At 39.8% G+C, this 22536-nt stretch overlaps 1 protein-coding gene across 1 annotated transcript; it reads right to left on the bottom strand.

The window, feature by feature from the left end:
• Positions 1-15595: 15595 nt before the first annotated feature.
• On the bottom strand, positions 15596-17135 carry LOC125781020 (BCL-6 corepressor-like protein 1). The gene is made up of 2 exons (XM_049463753.1): positions 16423-17135; positions 15596-16368 (listed from the first exon to the last, which is right to left on the bottom strand). Exons 1-2 carry the CDS (start codon positions 16696-16698, stop codon positions 16111-16113), a joined length of 534 nt encoding a protein of 177 aa, XP_049319710.1. The 5' UTR covers positions 16699-17135; the 3' UTR covers positions 15596-16110.
• Positions 17136-22536: the final 5401 nt, after the last annotated feature.

The following is a 22536-nucleotide window of genomic DNA, read 5'->3' as shown; positions in this document are numbered from 1 at the left end:
TATAACATTAGAATACTAAACCCAAATAAACATTAATAAAGTCAGTGATCAGTGAGAGTGTCTACCTGTAATTAACTCTATATAACATTAGAATACTAAACCCAAATAAACATTAATAAAGTCAGTGATCAGTGAGAGTATCTACCTGTAATTAACTCTATATAACATTAGAATACTAAACCCAAATAAACATTAATAAAGTCAGTGACTAGTGAGAGTGTCTACCTGTAATTAACTCTATATAACATTAGGATACTAAACCCAAATAAACATGAATAAAGTCAGTGATCAGTGAGAGTATCTACCTGTAATTAACTCTATATAACATTAGAATACTAAACCCAAATAAACATTAATAAAGTCAGTGACTAATGAGAGTGACTACCTGTAATTAACTCTATATAACATTAGAATACTAAACCCAAATAAAAATAATAAAGTCAGTGATCAGTGAGAGTGTCTACCTGTAATTAACTCTATATAACATTAGAATACTAAACCCAAATAAACATTAATAAAGTCAGTGATCAGTGAGAGTGTCTACCTGTAATTAACTCTATATAACATTAGAATACTAAACCCAAATAAACATTAATAAAGTCAGTGATCAGTGAGAGTATCTACCTGTAATTAACTCTATATAACATTAGAATACTAAACCCAAATAAACATTAATAAAGTCAGTGACTAGTGAGAGTGTCTACCTGTAATTAACTCTATATAACATTAGGATACTAAACCCAAATAAACATGAATAAAGTCAGTGATCAGTGAGAGTATCTACCTGTAATTAACTCTATATAACATTAGAATACTAAACCCAAATAAACATTAATAAAGTCAGTGACTAATGAGAGTGTCTACCTGTAATTAACTCTATATAACATTAGAATACTAAACCCAAATAAAAATAATAAAGTCAGTGATCAGTGAGAGTATCTACCTGTAATTAACTCTATGTAACATTAGGATACTAAACCCAAATAAACATTAATAAAGTCAGTGATCAGTGAGAGTGTCTACCTGTAATTAACTCTATATAACATTAGAATACTAAACCCAAATAAACATTTATAAAGTCAGTGACTAATGAGAGTGTCTACCTGTAATTAACTCTATATAACATTAGAATACTAAACCCAAATAAACATTCATAAAGTCAGTGATCAGGGAGAGTATCTACCTGTAATTAACTCTATATAACATTAGAATACTAAACCCAAATAAACATTAATAAAATCAATGATCAGTGAGAGTATCTACCTGTCCACTGACTTGGTATTTATTTGGGTTTAGTATTCTAATGTTATATAGAGTTAATTACAGATAGACACTCTCACTGAACACTGACTTTATTCTTTATGTTTATTTGGGTTTAGTATTCTAATGTTATATAGAGTTAATTACAGGTAGACACTCTCACTGACTGTATGTTTGGGTTTATTGGTCTGTGTATCATGAAATGCAGACAGTGTGATCAAATGGTGTAAAAAATGAAATAAATATAATTTACAGTATCAGCATGCAGCTTATTTAGTATATTCATACATATTTATATGCATTTAATTTTCCGGTGCTAAATTAAGATCTCGAGAGGATTTTTGAAGCAATGCCATAAAATCCCTAAAGAATCCTTCAGGGTAAATAAGAGGAACCTATTAAATATTAAAGAGCTCATTTATTAAACTGACCTTGTGTTTATTCCTCACTGAACTCCTGTAGAACTGTAAAGCTATTTCTGTAGGTTTATAACCCAAAACAGTTATATATTTATAAACAACCTTTACTCCCTGCTTCTGTTCTTCGGCTGGATGTGGCGGGCTAAACTGCTGTAGATTTATTTGATTTTATTATAGTGTATAATGAAAAATTAATATTGGATACTAATTAATTTATTAGATACTGAATAAATTACAGGGTTAAAAATAACAATTTATAGTGTGTTCTTAATAACGCAATCTAGAAACTGAGTAATTCATAGCGTATACCTTAATTTTTTATAGTATTAAATAGTATATAAAACGCACTAATAATTCATAGTGGATACTGGATGATTAATAATATATACTGTATGTATCTATATAATAATTTATAGCATATACTCAATAATTCATAATGAATACAGAATAATAAATAGTGGATACTCGATTTACAATAGATACAGAATAATAAATAGAAAACAAAATAAATTATAGTGGATACTAAATAATTCATAGTGTATACTGAGTAATTCCTAATATATATATAGAATAATACATAGAAAACACTAAATAATTCATAGTGGATACTAATAATTCATAATAGATACAAAATAATTCATAGTGGATACGGGATGATTATTAGTGGATACTGAAAAATTCAGAGTAGCTACTGACTAATTTACAGTAGATACTTAATTCATAGTGGATACTCAATAATTCATATTAAATACTGAATAATATATAGTGGATACTTGATTTACAATAGATACAGAATAATAAACAGAAAACACTACATTATTCATAGTGGATACTTAATTCATAATAGATACAGAAAACACTGAATACTTCATTGTGGATACTTAATGATAGATCATCCATTAACTGTATTATTTATGAATGTAAGAATATTTTATGTTGTGAGAATAGCTGTGTTTTTTTTTTTTGCGTTATTGTGATAACGCTTTAACTCGTGTAACGCTGGTGAGCAGTAGTGTTAAGAGGGTTAATCAGAAGTGAGGTAGTAGTGGTGGAATCGTACAGCAGGAGGGTATTGTGAGCTGGTATTGTGAATGATCTGCTGGTGAAGGATCTCACCGCTGTTGTGTAACGCTGGTGAGCTGTGGAGGAAAAGGCAAGCTGTTCTCCTTCAATCAGAGGGAGTTTAAACACCTGCTTCTCTCCGTCCTGCAACCGCTCATCACATCCCGCCATCTCTCCGTAATCACGCCATCCCGCGCTCACGCCCCGCCCACGGCTTCGCCTGGGTAATAATTAAACACCAGATCCACCGGCTGAACAAAGACCCTCGCTCTCGGCCGACACAAATCACCTGACTCTAATCACACCCAGAACTATCTCTACTTCACTAAAACAATAACCACACAGTTCTCTAATCAGCTTTTATACACATTTTAGCACTGGACAGCATTCACAGGAGACCTGTGGATAAATCAACTAGCAGCAACCAATACAAGCAGCAGCAGAAACTGCAACAAGAATCCACGAAGTGTATCAACTAGAGTGGAGGACCTAATATACTACAGTTCTGCATTGTAGATTAACACTAAACTCATCAAAACTATGAAGAAATACACATGGAATTATTTATTAACAAAAAGTGTTAAACAAACCAGATATATGTTTAATATGTTTTATATTTTGCTTAGATAATCAGTTTTACACATCTCTGCTGGATTTTCTCAGTCAGTTTTATGAGGTAGAGTCACCTGGAATTCAGGCTTTCAGTTAACAGCTGTGCTGAACTCATCAAGAGTTAATTACTTGAATTTCTTGTCTCTTAATAAAGTGTTTGAGAGCATCAGTTAAAGTAAAGTAGTGAAGAGGTAGAGTTACAGGTATACAGTGAATAGTGAATATTTGAGTAATGTTCTAATCCAGGTTATGAGAAACCACAACTACTCAACTAAATAAAATGTCAAGAATTTTGGAACTCAAACACCATTAAACATTATATTGACAAAACTGGCACTCATCAGGAGCGCCTCAGGAAAGGAAGGGCGAGAGTTTCCTCTGTTGTACATGATAAGTTCATCAGAGTTACCAAAATTATTCAAAAGCAGTGTGTAAGACTGGTGGAGGAGGACATGATGACAAGATGCATGAAAAAAAAAACTGTGATTAAAAACCAACCAGGGTTATTCCACCAAATATTGATTATTTCTGAACTCTTAAAACTTTATGAATATGAACTTGTTTTCTTTGCATTATTTGAGATCTGAAAGCTCTGCATCTTTTTTTTTGTTATTTCAGTCATTTCTCATTTTCTGCAAATAAATGCTCTAAATGAGAATATTTTTATTTGACTCAAACATACAGTAAACCTATAAATAGCAAAATCAGAGAAACTGATTCAGAAACTGAAGTGGTCTCTTAATCATTCTTTCCAGAGCTGTATGAGTTAAAAAAAAATTGGGATGCACCTGTACATTTGGGTGAGGAAACATTATATTGTTGCAGTTGGACGTAGAAAATACAAAATAAGTGTATTAGTTTGATATTAATTAGTAAGAAAATTGAATAACTTATTTATGAATTATATACAGGTGTTGGAGAATGAAAGTGAAACACCTGGTTTTAGAGCTCAGTAATTGATTGTGGTGACGGACAGTTCTGGTGGAAACAGGAGAGTTGAGGTGCACATTGAATTCTGCGTGATTTGATCAGCCGTGTGTTTTATGTTTTTTGGATACAATCCGGGTTAGCACCCGATCATCCCTTTCAGACAGCTTCCTCTTACAGCGTCCACAGTTAATCCTGTTGGATGTGGTTGGTTCTTCTTGGTGGTATGCTGACATTACCCTGGATACCGTGGCTCTTGATGCATCACAAAGACTTGCTGTCTTGGTCACAGATGCTCCAGCAAGACGTGCACCAACAATTTGTCCTCTTTTGAACTCTGGTATGTCTCCCATAATGTTGTGTGCATTGTAATATTTAGAGCAGAACTGTGCTCTTACCCTGCTAATTGAACCTTCACACTCTGCTCTTACTGGTGCAATGTGTAATTAATGAAGATTGAACACCAGGCTGCTCCAATTTAGCCATGAAACCTAAAATCCCACACTAAAATGATGACAGGTGTTTCAGTTTCATTGTCCAACCCCTGTAAACTCTCTAAAATAATAAACAGTAGTAGAGAGTAGAGAGACCGAGAGAGAGCAGTGAGACAGTTCAGGTCAGTGGGGGACTATTAAAATAAAGAGTGGTGTTTTACTGCAGGACAGAATGATGGGACGAGTCTCGGGGAGCAGCAGCAGCTCAGAAACGTCTTGTTCTGAAAGAGAAGGAGAGCTACAGGGTCCTGCTTTAATTCAGCGGCGTTTATTCCTCAAAGCGAGCGGCGAATGCACCCATTCTGTCCGTCTGATTGGCCATTGTTGTGCGCCGGCGGCGCTGTAGTTTTAATGTAGCTGCCAATTCACTTTAGGCTCAGCGGCCAGCAGGGCAGCTTACAGCCGTCCGGCGCCACGCTCTCACCCGCAGAATAAAAGCCCCAGTTCTGACGGCCAATCACAAGCTTTCAGCCTTAAAAACCCGACTGCATGACAAAGGCAATAAGTGTGCTCACCGAGTGTGCGCTTTACTGCTCACAAAAAAAACAGATCAATGATTTTATTTGAAGGAAAAATGTGCTGGATGGGTTTTAAAACTGATGTTAATTTTAGAACCAGAGTAGAAAGCAAATCCTGTATCACTCTAATGCTTAAAAACATTTTTAATCACTTTTCAACATCTAAAACTAACATTTAGGTTCATCAATTCTGAACCATGCCGTTTGATTTAGAGCGTGTCAGTGTGTGTCTTTTCTATCGTAACAATGAGAAAAGTACATGGGTGTGGTTAATTAAGAGTCAAAGTCACTCGCTCATCATTCTCTTTAAGAGTAGATCAGGTGAGCTCTGTCTTTGGTGGATTGCTATTGTAACGGTGCAGCTCCCTGGACGTGTCCAACAAACTCTTCTCAGCAGAGGAAACTGAGCTGCTGGTTGACGCTGTGAAGGAGCTCCAGCAGCTCATTTACGGGAACAGCAATGTTATTTTATTTACTATTCTGTTTATTGTTGATGTAAAAGTTGGGTTTGTGCTGCTGTGTGTTCATGTGTGTGTAATAAGTGGGGGTGTACGCTCGGCTCGGCACAGCGCCTGTGTTACCGAGATAGCGATGAACGTATGACTGTTGGCGTCTGTCTAGGTTGTATTCAGTCAGTGGAGCTCCTGTGTTTTTTTCTGTTACCAAGATAAACAAGCAAAACTCCAGAAATGTACCTGAACACACCTCATTTCCAGAACACCACGCCCATCAGTGTAGATATATTCAGAAGATCTGCTGCTGTTTAAACCAGGGGTGTGGGGTGTAAGATAGCAGTAAGCATCGCAACCCTTAAGCTACATTGACAGCAGCAGGTAAAAGTGACCCAAATCTGATCATTTGGTCAATGATGGCTGAAGATTGATAAATGATTGATGGATGATTGATGGATGATTGGTGGATGATTGGTGGATGATTGGTGGATGATTCGTTGATGATGGATAATGGATTATAAATGATTGATGGATGATTGATGAAAGAAGGATGATTGAGGGAAAATTAATAAAATTTAGATGATGGATGGATGATGAATGATGGATGATAATTGATGGATGATTAAAGGATGATGGATGGATGATGGATGGATGACGGATGCTTGATGAAACAAGGATGACTGATAGAAAATTAATAAAATTTAGATGATGGATGGATGATTAATGATGGATGATGATTGAAGGATGATGGATGGATGATTGTTTGGAACATGGATGATTGATAGATGACGAATGAAAGTTAGATGATGGATGAAAGTTAGATGATGGATGGATGATGAATAATGATTGATGGATGATTGGCACTACTGTAACAGCCGTTTTTAAAACACTTTGGTAAAAATTTCAAAAAGTATATTTTTGGAAATAAGTATTTTAGAAGTATATTGAATTATATTAAGTAATAAAAGTGTACTTCATAGTAGTCTATTTATTTTTAAAACACTATATTGTTCTTTTTAAAAAGTATGATTAAAGTTTATTTTCAAACATTTGATGAAATCATAATATTAATGTACTTTTAATATATTTTATTTAAGTACATACATCTTGTAATATATTTACAGCATATTTAGACATTTCTCAATATGTTTTAAGTACAATTATGTAAATATATATTTTTTAAACAGGGGTATAATGAGGAATAAAGCTCTACAGCAGAAAACGAGCAGATTTCAGGTTTCAGGACGGCGGCTGCTGTTTTTAGAGATGATAGCGTGGTTTTGTCCAACAGTCTCACACGTTCTGCTCGCCTTCTAATCTGAGCTGGAGCCTATTTATAAATCCAGGCTGCTCTGATTCTCAGAGGAGGTTTAAACTAATACAGGACGTCCAAATACTTACGGACACCCGTACGAATTAATGCATTTAACCACTGTATTAAAGCTGCATCACCTGCTGACAGCCGCTTTACAGCGAACCATAAAACCAACCCTAAAAAATAAACAATTCTGAAAAAAAAAACAATGAAAAACTAATTAGAAAACTGAGAGAAAAACACAAATTAAAGAAAAAGTCTGAGAGAAATGTTTATTCATATGTTTTGGATTTATTATGCAATCTCCAATTTTTGGCAAGGAATTTATCATTTCCGAACTACTAGTGCATCTCAAAAAAATGTATATTATATTATAAGATCAATTGGTACTTTTGGCAGTGTGGGCAGTGTGCCAAGTTCTGCTGGAAAATGAAATCTGCATCTCCATAAAAGTTGTTTTCAGCAGAGGGAAGCATGAAGTGCTGTGCAGAACTTTTATGGAAATGAGGATTTTATTTTCCAGCAGGACTTGGCAAACTGCCCACATGGCCAAAACTACTAATTGGTCTTATTATATAATATTCTAATTTTCTGACGATGGAACACTGATTTTTGGGGTTCTCATTGGCTGTAAGCTTTATAATAATCAACAATAAAAGAAATAAACGCTTAAAATAGATCACTCTGTGTTTAATACATCTATATAATAAATGAGTTTCACATGTTTAACTTAATTACTAAAATAAAGTCACATTTCAATTATATTCAATGATACTCAAACGTTTCAATGGTGTAGTTAAATCAACCCTAAACAATAAACAGTTCTGACCACCAACAAAAATATTGTAAAACGTGAGAAGAAAATGCAAATTAAAGAAAAACGTTGTGGAGAAATCATTGTTCATACCTCTAGTTCAAAATGTGAAACTCATATTATATAGATGCATTATCTATTTTAAGAGTTTCTTTTTTCTTTTATTGTTGATGATTATGGATTACAGCCAATAAAAACCCCAAAATCAGTGTCTCAGGAAATTAGAATATTATATAATAAGACCAATTAGTACTTTTGGCAGTGTGCCAAGTCCTGCTGGAAAATGAAATCCACATCTCCATAAAAGTGGTCAGTGTTATAAAAGCCATGTCATCTGCTGCTGTTGATCCACTGTGTTTTATTACCAAGTCTAAAGTCAGTGCAGTTATAGAGATGCAGATTTCATTTTCCAGCAGGACTTGGCACACTGCCAAAAGTACTAATTGGTCTTATTATATAATATTCTAATGATCTGAGATGCTGATTTTTGGGTTTTTATTGGCTGTAATCCATAATCATTATTCAACAATAAAAGAAAAAAGAAACTCTTAAAATAGATAATGCATCTATATGATATACGAGTTTCACATTTTGAACTGAATTACTGAAATAAAGTAACTTTTCAATGATATTCAATATTTTTTTGCATTGCACATGTAGTTAAATCAACCCTAATCAACTAAAATAATTAGTAAAATTTGAGAAAATGCAAATTAAAGGGAAAAAAAGTCATGTACAAATCATTATTCATATCTTTTGGACTGACTGTTCAGTAAATTCTGCTCATGAGCTCCAGATTTTGGCAGAAATGTAATATTTCTAAATGAAGGAAGTGTAACTATTGGCATTATCCTACAAAACAAGATAGATAAATATAAAAAAACATTAGGAAAGTCTATTTGTTTTGGCAAAATATCAAAACTTAAGGTGATTTTAAAAATGACACCTCAAAAACACTAATAGTAAACAAATATGATCATTAATTCACAACCACTTCAACCACTTTACAGCAAACCCTAACAAATAAATATATCTGGCCATCAATTAAAAATTAATAATTAGAAAAATGAAAGAAAAGTCAGGTAGAAATCTTTATTCATATGTTTTGGTTTGACTGTGTAGTTGATGCTCCAATTTTTGGCAAAGAATTTATCATTTTCAAACTAATAAAGTATAAATATTGGCATTATGTCAAGATAGATAAAGCTTTAATACAGTAAAGTATCTAAATTCAGTCAATAAAAATATATTTTCATACATATAGTTTCTATATGTATGTGGCAAGCACTTTTATGCACTATTATGGTAAAACACAGGGCCCTATTTTAGTGATCTACAGGGATTCCCTCAACCGTGCAGCAAGCAGCTTTATTTAGGGCTGTGTGTCGGTGTGTCTTTGCTGTCGTAATGACGGGAAAAGTACACCTTGTTTGCATCAATGTAAAAAATATTTGTAAAATAAGAGAAAATGCAAATTAAAGAAAAAAAAAAAAGTCATGTACAAATCATTATTCACACCTTTTCGACTGACTGTTCAGTAAATTCTGCTCAGGAGCTCCAGATTTTGGCAGAAATTTACCATTTCTAAATGAAGGAAGTGTAACTATTGGCATCTTCCTCCATAAAAACACAAACATATACAAGAAGTCTATTCGTTTTAGCAAAATATGGAAACTTAAGGTGATTTTCAAAATGACACCTAAAAAATACTCATAGTAAACAAAAAATGGTAATTAATTCACCACTTCAACCACTTTACAGCAAACCCTAACAAATAAACATTTTTGGCCATCGATTAAAAATTAATAATCAGAAAAATGAAAGAAAAGTCAGGTAGAAATCTTTATTCATATGTTTCGGACTGACTGTGTAGTTGATGCTCCAATTTTTGGCAAATAATTTATCATTTTCGAACTAATAAAGTATAAATATTGGCATTATGTCAAGATAGATAAAGATTTAATACAGTAAAGTATCTAAATTCAGTTAATAAAAATATATTTTCATACATATAGTTTCTATACGTATGTGGCAAGCACTTTTATGCACTATTATGGTAAAACACAGGGCCCTATTTTAGTGATCTACAGGGATTCCCTCAACCGTGCAGCAAGCAGCTTTATTTAGAACAGCGTGTCAGTGTGTCTTTGCTGTCGTAATGACGGGAAAAGTACACCTTGTTTGCATCAATGTAAAAAATATTTGTAAAATAAGAGAAAATGCAAATTAAAGAAAAAAGAAAGACTTTTGGACTAACACTGCAGCAGATGCTGCTCACAATCTCAAGGAATTTACCATTTTTGAACTAATAAAATGTAAAATATGGGCATTATGTCAAGCTAGACAAGTTTTAATAAAGTAAAGTAGTTTAATTCAGTCAATAAAAGGATTTTCCACAAATATTTGGACAAACCTTTGGTCACACTGTTGGATAAAGTAGATTTTGCTCATAATCACCAATTTTTGGCAAAGAATTGACAATTTTCTTCATTTTTTTAACCCGTTCTCGATCTGTATCCCCGAAAATCATCATCATCCAACATAACATTAAAAATTTAATTGTTAGAGCAAAATATATAAAATCTCAAGGTGATTTTAAAAATAACAACTAAAAAATACTAATACTAAATAAAAATACCTAGCTAAAAGAATTTGGCCCACTAATGAAAAATAATAATTAGAAAAATGAAAGAAATGACAGATATAAATCTTTATTCATATTTTTTGGATTGACTGACAAAAATTGGAGCATCTACTGCAAGAATTTCCCCTTTCTGAAAAAATGAAGCGTAAATATTGGCATTATATCAAGATAGACAAGCTTTTTTAATAAAGTAAAATACTTTATTTAGTCAATAAAATGTTTTTCTACATATATGTGGATAAATCTTTGTTCACACTGTTGAATAAACTGATTTCAGCATCAGTAAAAACAGCAGCCTGGGTAACACTTTACTTGGATGGTCCATTTGATGGTCTCTTTGATGCTCAACTGACATTCAACTAACATTCAACTACATGTCTATTAAATGCAAATGAACTAAAAGGTGAAAGTAAATGATTCTCTATTGAAACTAACCCTACATTCAACTCTAATCCAAACGCTTATCTTAATATTTTAGGATTGGGTTTAGGGTTAGATTTTAGGGTTAATTCATGGTTAAGGTAAGGGTTAGGTGTAGGGTTAGATTTTAGGGTTGATTAAGGGTTAGGGTTAGGTGTAGGGTTAGATTTTAGGGTTGATTAAGGGTTAAGGTTGGGGTTAGGTGTACGGTTTGATTTTAGGGTTAATTAAGGGTTAAGGTTAGGGTTAGGTGTAGGGTTAGATTTTAGGGTTGATTAAGGGTTAAGGTTAGGGTTAGGTGTAGGGTTAGATTTTAGGGTTGATTAAGGGTTAGGGTTAGGTGTAGGGTTAGATTTTATGGTTGATTAAGGGTTAAGGTTAGGGTTAGGTGTAGGGTTAGATTTTAGGGTTGATTAAGGGTTAAGGTTAGGGTTAGGTGTAGGGTTTGATTTTAGGGTTGATTAAGGGTTAAGGTTGGGGTTAGGTGTACGGTTTGATTTTAGGGTTAATTAAGGGTTAAGGTTAGGGTTAGGTGTAGGGTTTGATTTTAGGGTTAATTAAGGGTTAAGGTTAGGGTTAGGTGTAGGGTTAGGTTCTATTTTGAATCATTTACATTCAACATAGGGTTAAGTTAAATTTAATGGAGATTCAATTCAGTGATAGTTGAATGTCAGTTGAGCATCAACAAGGCCGTAAAATGGACCATCCAAGTAAAGTGTTACCGCAGCCTGAATCCTGAATTCTGAATTCTGCAGGTTTTCTGCTGTAGAGATTTATCCCTGATTATACTGCAGATCACAGCTTTACTACACTGACTTTCACCCTTTTCTCCATCCGTATCCCTCCTCCTGCTGCTATCTCTCCATCTCCTCCTTCTCTTTCTCCTCTCAGAGTTAAGACCACGTTTCCGCTCTCTCTCTCTCTCTCTCTCTCTCTCTCTCTCTCTCTCTCTCTCTCTCTCTCTAATCCTCGGCCGGCGTTTAGCTGGTGACACTCTGAGCTCTGGTGAAACGGCTATTCTGCTTCCCGTCTATAATAATAATAATAATAATAATAATCAGCTTTTCTCTGAGGAAACACTGGAACTCTCCCTCAGCCGGTTCCTGTTCTCCTATCTGGAACCGGAGTAGCCGAGCTTTCTGCACCGGAGCATCCCGGCCCGAGATCTGTACCGCCTTCCTCTCCTCACACGGAGCAGTTAAAGCTATTTCACCACTGTTTCACCACAAAATCAGACTCTGACCAGAACTTACTGCAGAATCACTATTCATTAATCAGTGTGTAGAGCAACAAAAAAGCAGGCTGGTGAAAAAAATCATCCTGATGATAATAATAATCATTATTTAAGCAACAGAGCAGGAGAGTAGATTAGTAGATTATCACAGTCATGACGTTATTCCTGATAATTGAGTTAGATCATGATACAGTACCTGTACCTTTATTATAGTACAGTTTCTAATCTTTTTTATTGAGTTAGACTGTGATACAGGACGCTCATTTTCACTATTGTACAGATTAAGCTCTTTTAATTGAGTTATATTGTATTCATACTTTTACAGTAGTATACTTCATCTGCTCTTTCCGTTGTTTTAGATCGTTTTAGATAACAATATTTACGACATAGTACAGCTTCTGTTCTTTTAACTGAGTTAGATTGTGATACAGTACCCATAATGTTCACTATAGCACTGTTTCACCACTATTTCACCACAAAAACAGAAATTACAGCAGAATCACTATTAATTAATCAGTGTGTAGAGCACCAAAAAAGCAGGCTGGTGAAAAAAAATCAGTATGATAATAGTAATCATTATTTAAGCAACAGAGCACGAGAGGAAGTGTGTTATCACGAATAACATCACATTATTACAACTTTATCACAGCCGTTATTTCTGATAATGATGGAATGATGAGCAAGAGACACTTTATTTTGCTTCATTTTATGTTACGCCCAAAATTAACCACACCCATGATTAATTGGTGTAAGGTGTACTTTTCCCATTGTTACGATAGCGAAGACGCACTGACACACTGCCCTAAATCAAGCTGCACGCTACACACGGTTAACGACCAAACCTGTATTTTTTCTTTACTTTAAAAATATATTGCTAATGCAAACTTTCTTTATTCTCTCTCTCTCTCTCTCTCTCTCTCTCTTCCTCCCTCTCTCTCTCTTCCTCTCATTAGTGTCTCTTTTCTTTTTCTCTCCAGTTTTTCTGTCGAAGTGTCATGGCAGCAGCTGTTCTCTGGCTACAGTCTCTCTCTCTTTCTCTCTCTCTCTCTCCTGCAGTACAGAGTGTATGAAGTGTGTTGAAGGGTAAAGTCCTGCAGTGTTAAACAGGAGTCCTGCTCATTTTCACTGCGTCCTGTCAGCAGGAATATCCCGCGCTCCATTCAGAGTAACTCAACTGAGCTGAGAAACAGAGAGCTAAATTTAAATAATACAGAGATAACTCACTTTACCCTCTGATAATCACGAGTAATCACGAGTATTATGTTAATAAATAGTTTAATATTTAATAGTTGTGAAACGGTTCTATCACCTATACAATTTTAACTTGCAATTAATGTAAATGTTTTTTTGTTTAGTTAATATGATCATTATTATGATTGCATTAGCATTCTATCATGTTGATGGTTCTGTAGAGATTATTGTCTTTGCTACAGCCTGGAAAGAACTGAACTGTTTAATAGTGCAGAAGAATTCAATTTATGGTACAGATCCTTCCCTCAGACAAAGTCTGCTTGCTGCTAATCCAGCTGTGTAACTCAATTAAAACGCACAGTTGGTTTAAAATTATTCAAATAAGCAAGGTTTATCTTAAGCTTAATAAGTTAAAATGTGGGTTTTTGAGTCTTCAATTAAACTTCTAGTTAATTTAATAATGTTTTTAAGCGCAGATTTTCTCTTCTCTTGCTCTACTGCCAAACACGGTTTTAATTTTGCCTTGTTTTTTCTGATGCTGAAATTTCTTTAGCAAGCTACATTAAAAAAAAAAAAAAAATTATAGAAACGTTATTTGGGTGTATTAAATTATATTTGAGGAAATAAACATGTATCTACCTATATAATCACGCTTTAAGTATAGTTAATTTGTTTGCAGATTTAACAAAAAAATGATAAATTGAGGTGTATTGTTGAACATGAGAATCAGAGATAATAAGGAACAGGTGAAACAGATCAGCACTCTGACTGTGAGAGTAAGAGTGGGAAGTGGTGGATTATGGGGATTGTAGATAACAGTGGGAGAACATGGAGGCGGGACCTAAATCAATCTGTCTATAGAGATATTAAAGCTTTTTAATGTTTTTTATTAAGTTTTGAATCTGGCAGAATTTTATTCTCTATATTATTATTATAAGAGAGTTTCTGCTATTCTAACTGAGTTAAATTGTGTTCATACTTTCACTGTAGTCCAGTTTCTTTTTTAAAAGTTTTAAGAAACTGTATTTCACATTTCTAAAGAGCTCTACTCGGCTAAGCAGTGTATGTGTACAGTGTGTGTGCGTGTATAGTGTGTGTATAGTGTGTATAGCGTGCGTGTATAGTGTGCGTGTGTGTATAGTGTGTGTATAGTGTGTGTGTGTAGTGTGTGTATAGTGTGTGTGTATAGTGTGTGTATAGTGTGCGTGTATAGTGTGTGTGTTTAGTTTGTGTGTGTGTATAGTGTGTATAGCGTGCGTGTATAGTGTGCGTGTATAGTGTGCGTGTATAGTGTGTATAGCGTGCGTGTATAGTGTGCGTGTGTGTATAGTGTGTGTATAGTGTGTGTGTGTAGTGTGTGTATAGTGTGTGTGTATAGTGTGTGTATAGTGTGCGTGTATAGTGTGTGTGTTTAGTTTGTGTGTGTGTATAGTGTGTATAGCGTGCGTGTATAGTGTGCGTGTATAGTGTGTGTGTGTATAGTGTGTGTGTATAGTGTGTGTGTATAGTGTGTATAGCGTGCGTGTATAGTGTGCGTGTATAGTGTGCGTGTATAGTGTGTGTGTATAGCGTGCGTGTATAGCGTGCGTGTATAGTGTGTGTGTATAGTGTGTGTGTATAGTGTGCGTGTATAGTGTGCGTGTAGTGTGTGTGTATAGTGTGTGTGTATAGTGTGCGTGTAGTGTGTATAGTGTGCGTGTATAGTGTGCGTGTATAGTGTGCGTGTATAGTGTGCGTGTATAGTGTGCGTGTAGTGTGCGTGTATAGTGTGCGTATAGTGTGTATAGTGTGCGTGTATAGTGTGCGTATAGTGTGTATAGTGTGCGTGTATAGTGTGCGTGTATAGTGTGCGTGTATAGTGTGCGTGTATAGTGTGTGTATAGTGTGCGTGTATAGTGTGTGTGTATAGTGTGCGTGTATAGTGTGCGTGTATAGTGTGCGTGTATAGTGTGTGTGTATAGTGTGTGTGTATAGTGTGCGTGTAGTGTGTATAGTGTGCGTGTATAGTGTGTGTGTATAGTGTGTGTGTATAGTGTGCGTGTAGTGTGTATAGTGTGTGTGTATAGTGTGTGTGTATAGTGTGTGTGTATAGTGTGTGTGTATAGTGTGTGTGTATAGTGTGCGTGTAGTGTGTATAGTGTGCGTGTATAGTGTGTGTGTATAGTGTGTGTGTATAGTGTGTGTGTATAGTGTGCGTGTATTGTCACGTAAGACGGAGGGGTGTGAAGGAGGAGGAGGACGTAAGTGCAAAGATGATACTTTAATAAATAAACCAAACAAACACAGAAAAGAAAACGAAATACATAAACGAAGGCTAAGACTGGGGTAAAGACTGGGATACAAACACTAGGATACAAGGCTAGGCTACTAAGGCTAAACACTACAAACAGGATTCACGGTTAGATTAACAGACTAGAAAACACAAAAGACTCGACACAGCATGTACAAACAGAGGGGCTTATATACAGGAGGAACACCTGGGCAGGGCTGATGAGGGGGCAGGGCTACAGATAAAACACAGGTGAGAACACTGATGGTTAGGGCAGGGCTAAGACGGTGACAGATACACAACAGAAACACGTGGCTGTGAACACATGACAGGAAAACAGAGGGGCAGGAGCACAAGAGACCAAACGAGGGAGAAACATAACACGGACATGGGCTAAGGTGTAACATAACCCCCCTTCAATGGCGCCACTACCAGGGGCGCCGAGAGAGAGGGAACAGAGGAAGGGAACATAGACGGGACTAACGACCGAACAGGGGCTGAGACTGGACATGAGACTGGACACGAAACGGGGACAGGACCTGGAACGGAGACGGGATAGGGGACTGGACAGGAAATGGAAACTGGACAGGAGACGTAGACCGGGCAGGGAACTGAGACTGGGACTGGACAGGGGGTTCAGACTGAACAAACGACTGGACTGGGGACTGAGACTGGACAGGGAACAGAACACAGGGCTGAGACTGGACAGGGGGCTGAGACTGGACAGGGGGCTGAGACTGGACAGGGGGCTGAGACCGGACAGGGGGCTGGACACTAGACAGGGACTGGACAAAACTGGACAGGGGAACTGGAACCATGACAGAGACGGGGACAGAAACAAATACAGTGACTGGGACGGGAACAGAAACACCACCGGGGACAGGAATGGGAACAAACACAGACACTGGGACCAGGACAGGGAGAGACATGGGAACAAACATTGGTGGGTGCCCAGGACTGGCAAAAGTCTGTAGGGAAGTCCAAGGAGCCAGCCTGGGCACAGTTCTGGGGGCAAAGACAGGAGGCCTCGGAGCAGGCCGGGAATAACGGGGCTTGGGACCAAACATTGATCTGGGAGTAGGCTTGGGGGTGTACAAAGTTCTGGGAGCAGGTACCGGGTCAGGGGCAGTGGGTACCACATGGGTGGCAGGCACTGCTGGTGCTGGAGCTGAGGCTGTAGCAGCGGGAGCTGCTGGTGCTGGAGCTGAGGCTGTAGCAGCGGGAGCTGCTGGTGCTGGAGCTGAGGCTGTAGCAGCGGGAGCTGCTGGTGCTGGAGCTGAGGCTGTAGCAGCGGGAGCTGCTGGTGCTGGAGCTGAGGCTGTAGCAGCGGGAGCTGCTGGTGCTGGAGCTGAGGCTGTAGCAGCGGGAGCTGCTGGTGCTGGAGCTGAGGCTGTAGCAGCGGGTGCTGCTGGTGCTGGAGCTGAGGCTGTAGCAGCGGGAGCTGCTGGTGCTGGAGCTGAGGCTGTAGCAGCGGGAGCTGCTGGTGCTGGAGCTGAGGCTGTAGCAGCAGGTGCTGGAGCAGGAGCTGTGGCAGCAGGTGCTGGAGCTGTGGCAGCAGGTGCTGGAGCTGGAGCTGTGGCAGCAGGTGCTGGAGCTGGAGCTGTGGCAGCAGGTGCTGGAGCTGGAGCTGTGGCAGCAGGTGCTGGAGCTGGAGCTGTGGCAGCAGGTGCTGGAGCTGGAGCTGTGGCAGCAGGTGCTGGAGCTGGAGCTGTGGCAGCAGGTGCTGGAGCTGGAGCTGTGGCAGCAGGTGCTGGAGCTGAGGCTGAGGCAGCAGGTGCTGGAGCTGAGGCTGAGGCAGCAGGTGCTGGAGCTGAGGCTGAGGCAGCAGGTGCTGGAGCTGGAGCTGAGGCTGGAGCAGTGGGTGCTGCTGGTGCTTGAGCTGGAGCTGAGGCTGGAGCAGTGGGTGCTGCTTGAGCAGGTGCGGCGGGTGCTGCTTGAGCAGGCGCGGCGGGTGCAGCTTGAGCAGGCGCGGCGGGTGCAGCTTGAGCAGGCGCGGCGGGTGCAGCTTGAGCAGGCGCGGCGGGTGCAGCTTGAGCAGGCGCGGCGGGTGCAGCTTGAGCAGGCGCGGCGGGTGCAGCTTGAGCAGGCGCGGCGGGTGCAGCTTGAGCAGGCGCGGCGGGTCTAGGAGCTCGTGACCTGGGAGTAGGCACAGGAGCAGAGGCTGGACCCCCAAGCACATTAACTGGGGTAACAGCGGGCACAGGGTCAGAGGCGGCCGAGGCCGCGGGAACTGGGTCAGAGGCGGCCGGGGCCGCGGGAACTGGGTCAGAGGCGGCCGGGGCCGCGGGAACTGGGTCAGAGGCGGCCGGGGCCGCGGGCACAGAGTCAGAGGCGGCCGGAGCCGCGGGCACAGAGTCAGAGGCGGCCGGAGCCGCGGGCACAGAGTCAGAGGCGGCCGGAGCCGCGGGCACAGAGTCAGAGGCGGACGGAGCCGCGGGCAGCGCTGAAACAGAGGCGGTGGGTCCTGCTGGCGTGAGCGCGGCAGGCACCGCGGGTACAAAGTCAGAGGCGGCCGGAGCCGTGGGCACAGAGTCAGAGGCGGCCGGAGCCGCGGGCAGCGCTGATCCAGAGGCGGCCGGAGCCGCGGGCAGCGCTGAAACAGAGGCGGTGGGTCCTGCTGGCGTGAGCGCGGCAGGCACCGCTGACGTGAAGGCGGCTGCCACCGCGAGCTTGGAGGCGGCTGGCACCGCTGGCGAAGAAGCCGCTTCAGCGGGAGCTGAGAGTGCGGCTTCCGCCAAGATCCGGACTGGAGCCGCAGATTCAGCAGAGGGCGTGGTTGTAAACACCGGACCGGAGCTTGCTTCCGGAGCCAGAGTCGACGATCTGGAAGTCGGCCGGGCTGGTGAGCTGGAAGCCGGCCGGGCTAGAGAGCTGGAAGCCTGCCGAGCTGGAGTGCTGGAAGTCGGCCGCGCTGGAGAGCTGGACGCCGGCCGAGCTGGAGTGCTGAAAGTCAGCCGCGCTGGAGAGCTGGAAGCCGGCCGAGCTGGAGAGCTGGAAGCCTGCCGAGCTGGAGTGCTGGAAGTCGGCCGGGCTGGAGAGTGCGGTGGAGCTAACATGCTAGTTAGCTTAGCTGGAGCTGGGCCGACACTCTCCACCCCACGGAGAGGCGCCGGGAGCGGTTCATCCCCCCGAATTAGCTCCGCGAGGAACCGGAGATACGCCAGGTCCGCCTTCCTCGTGGCATTCCACTTTGCTACGTCCATATTTAGGTCGAGTCTTATGTCACGTAAGACGGAGGGGTGTGAAGGAGGAGGAGGACGTAAGTGCAAAGATGATACTTTAATAAATAAACCAAACAAACACAGAAAAGAAAACGAAATACATAAACGAAGGCTAAGACTGGGGTAAAGACTGGGATACAAACACTAGGATACAAGGCTAGGCTACTAAGGCTAAACACTACAAACAGGATTCACGGTTAGATTAACAGACTAGAAAACACAAAAGACTCGACACAGCATGTACAAACAGAGGGGCTTATATACAGGAGGAACACCTGGGCAGGGCTGATGAGGGGGCAGGGCTACAGATAAAACACAGGTGAGAACACTGATGGTTAGGGCAGGGCTAAGACGGTGACAGATACACAACAGAAACACGTGGCTGTGAACACATGACAGGAAAACAGAGGGGCAGGAGCACAAGAGACCAAACGAGGGAGAAACATAACACGGACATGGGCTAAGGTGTAACATGTATAGTGTGCGTGTATAGTGTGCGTGTATAGTGTGCGTGTATAGTGTGTGTATAGTGTGTGTGTATAGTGTGCGTGTAGTGTGTATAGTGTGCGTGTATAGTGTGCGTGTATAGTGTGCGTGTATAGTGTGCGTGTATAGTGTGCGTGTATAGCGTGCGTGTATAGCGTGCGTGTATAGTGTGCGTGTATAGTGTGCGTGTATAGTGTGTATAGTGTGTGTGTATAGTGTGTGTGTATAGTGTGTGTTTGTGTGTGTGTAGTGTGTGTGTGTAGTGTGTGTGTGTAGTGTGTGTATAGTGTGTGTGTGTATAGTGTGTGTGTGTGTGTGTGTAGTGTGTGTATAGTGTGCGTGTATAGTGTGTGTGTGTATAGTGTGTGTTTGTAATGTGTGTATAGTGTGTGTGTAGTGTGTGTATAGTGTGTGTGTGTATGTGTGTGTGTAGTGTGTGTGTGTGTAGTGTGTGTGTGTGTGTGTAGTGTGTATAGTGTGTGTGTGTGTAGTGTGTGTATAGTGTGTATAGTGTGTGTGTGTGTGTAGTGTGTGTATAGTGTGTATAGTGTGTGTGTGTAGTGTGTGTATAGTGTGTATAGTGTGTGTGTGTGTAGTGTGTGTATAGTGTGTGTGTGTGTGTGTGTGTATAGTGTGTGTGTGTGTGTATAGTGTGTGTGTGTGTAGTGTGTGTGTAGTGTGTGTGTAGTGTGTGTGTAGTGTGTGTGTGTAGTTTGTGTGTAGTGTGTGTGTAGTGTGTGTGTAGTGTGTGTGTAGTGTGTGTGTAGTGTGTAGTGTGTGTTTGTAGTGTGTGTGTATAGTGTGTGTGTGTAGTGTGTGTGTAGTGTGTGTGTGTAGTGTGTGTGTAGTGTGTGTGTATAGTGTGTGTATAGTGTGTGTGTGTGTGTAGTGTGTGTGTGTAGTGTGTGTGTGTAGTGTGTGTGTAGTGTGTGTGTAGTGTGTGTGTAGTGTGTGTGTGTAGTGTGTGTGTGTGTAGTGTGTGTGTGTGTGTAGTGTGTGTATAGTGTGTGTATAGTGTGTGTGTGTGTGTAGTGTGTGTGTGTAGTGTGTGTGTGTAGTGTGTGTGTGTGTGTAGTGTGTGTGTAGTGTGTGTAGTGTGTGTAGTGTGTGTGTGTGTAGTGTGTGTATAGTGTGTGTATAGTGTGTGTGTGTGTGTGTGTAGTGTGTGTGTGTGTGTGTGTGTAGTGTGTGTGTGTAGTGTGTGTAGTGTGTGTGTGTAGTGTGTGTGTGTGTAGTGTGTGTAGTGTGTGTGTGTAGTGTGTGTGTAGTGTGTGTAGTGTGTGTGTAGTGTGTGTGTGTGTGTGGTGTGTGTGTAGTGTGTGTGTGTGTAGTGTGTGTGTAGTGTGTGTGTGTGTGTGTGTGTAGTGTGTGTGTGTAGTGTGTGTGTGTGTAGTGTGTGTAGTGTGTGTGTGTAGTGTGTGTGTAGTGTGTGTAGTGTGTGTGTGTAGTGTGTGTGTGTGTAGTGTGTGTGTAGTGTGTGTGTGTAGTGTGTGTGTAGTGTGTGTAGTGTGTGTGTGTAGTGTGTGTGTGTAGTGTGTGTGTGTGTAGTGTGTGAGTGTGTAGTGTGTGTGTGTGTGTGTAGTGTGTGTGTGTAGTGTGTGTAGTGTGTGTGTGTAGTGTGTGTGTGTGTAGTGTGTGTAGTGTGTGTGTGTAGTGTGTGTGTAGTGTGTGTAGTGTGTGTGTGTGTGTAGTGTGTGTGTAGTGTGTGTGTGTGTAGTGTGTGTATAGTGTGTGTGTGTGTGTATAGTGTGTGTGTGTGTGTGTAGTGTGTGTGTGTGTGTGTATAGTGTGTGTGTGTGTGTGTAGTGTGTGTAGTGTGTGTAGTGTGTGTGTGTAGTGTGTGTGTAGTGTGTGTAGTGTGTGTGTAGTGTGTGTGTGTGTGTAGTGTGTGTGTAGTGTGTGTGTGTGTAGTGTGTGTATAGTGTGTGTGTGTGTGTATAGTGTGTGTGTGTGTGTGTAGTGTGTGTGTGTGTGTGTATAGTGTGTGTGTGTGTGTGTAGTGTGTGTAGTGTGTGTGTATTGATTCCTCTCATGTTCTGATATCTTTTCATTAGAATTGCTGCTGTATGCTCCTCTGGCTGGAGCTTGTATTTCACTTCTCCTTCACTTCATGAAACATTTATATCTGAACTCTCTGAAGGTCTGTAGTCTAATCGAACCTCCTGTGATTCAGAACTGATAGAAAACATGAAGCTGTTTTGTCTGAAAGGTGATGTATTTCATAAATGTCATGTTTGATAGATAGAGCTCATGTTCTTAAGCTGTAAAAAACACAAACACTCTCCATAAACACGACCTGCAGATCTAAACCAGCAGCAGCAGCAGCATCTCAACCCTGAATCCTGGCTGTACTTTACTTTATTCAGGTTTACAGATAACAGGATATGAATTTTACATCAGATTTCCCGGTGTAAGATCTCACTGTATAATATATTTTGTGTTATTTTAATGTTTTTGCTTTGTTTTCTATTATTTCAAAGTGTAGAAAATATGGGAACATTCTACGTCCAGGTAGCTGCGCCATTTAAATAGCAATGTGCCAAAGTCAGAGCTCACCTGACTCTTAAAGGGAGTGATGAGTGAAATGCTAATATATGAATACTACCTAAACTTTTGCATAGTGAATTATGCAAGTAATTGTTGGTATGTAGCTTAAAAGTTGGCATATATTATATATTAAAATTATAGAAAAAAAAAATAACTCTGGAATATAATCAAGAGGAAGATGGATGATCACAAACCATCAAACCACCAAACTGAACTGCTTGAATTTTTGCACCAGGAGTAAAGCAGCATAAAGTTATCCAAAAGCAGTGTGTAAGACTGGTGGAGGAGAACATGATGCCAAGATGCATGAAAAAAACTATGATTAAAAACCAGGATTATTCCACCAAATATTGATTTCTGAACTCTTAAAACTTTATAAATATGAACTTTTTTCTTTGCATTACTAAATAATTCCATATGTTTTTCTTCTACATTGCAAAACATTTTAAAATAATGAAAACACTCATATATATATTCTGAATCAGTTTCTGAATCAGTTTCTCTGATTTTGCTATTTATAGGTTTATGTTTGAGTAAAATGAACATTGTTGTTTTATTCTATAAACTACAGACAACATTTCTCCCAAATTCCAAATAAAAATATTCTCATTTAGAGCATTTATTTACAGAAAATGAGAAATGACTGAAATA

This window comes from Astyanax mexicanus, chromosome 14, assembly GCF_023375975.1.
Source record: "Astyanax mexicanus isolate ESR-SI-001 chromosome 14, AstMex3_surface, whole genome shotgun sequence".
In the NCBI taxonomy this organism is placed as follows: Eukaryota; Metazoa; Chordata; class Actinopteri; order Characiformes; family Acestrorhamphidae; genus Astyanax; species Astyanax mexicanus.
This window is presented reverse-complemented; position numbering and strand designations above follow the sequence as displayed.

What these genes read in the sequence shown, in the direction of transcription:
- LOC125781020 (XM_049463753.1), bottom strand. Translation starts at nt 16,698, where the DNA reads ATGTTTGGTCCCAAGCCCCGTTATTCCCGGCCTGCTCCGAGGCCTCCT. An exon ending in CAGTTCCCCTGTCCAGTTTT is followed by an intron (nt 16,369 to 16,422) that starts GTCCAGTCCCTG and finishes CCCCCTGTCCAG; the next exon opens with TCTCAGCCCCCTGTCCAGTC.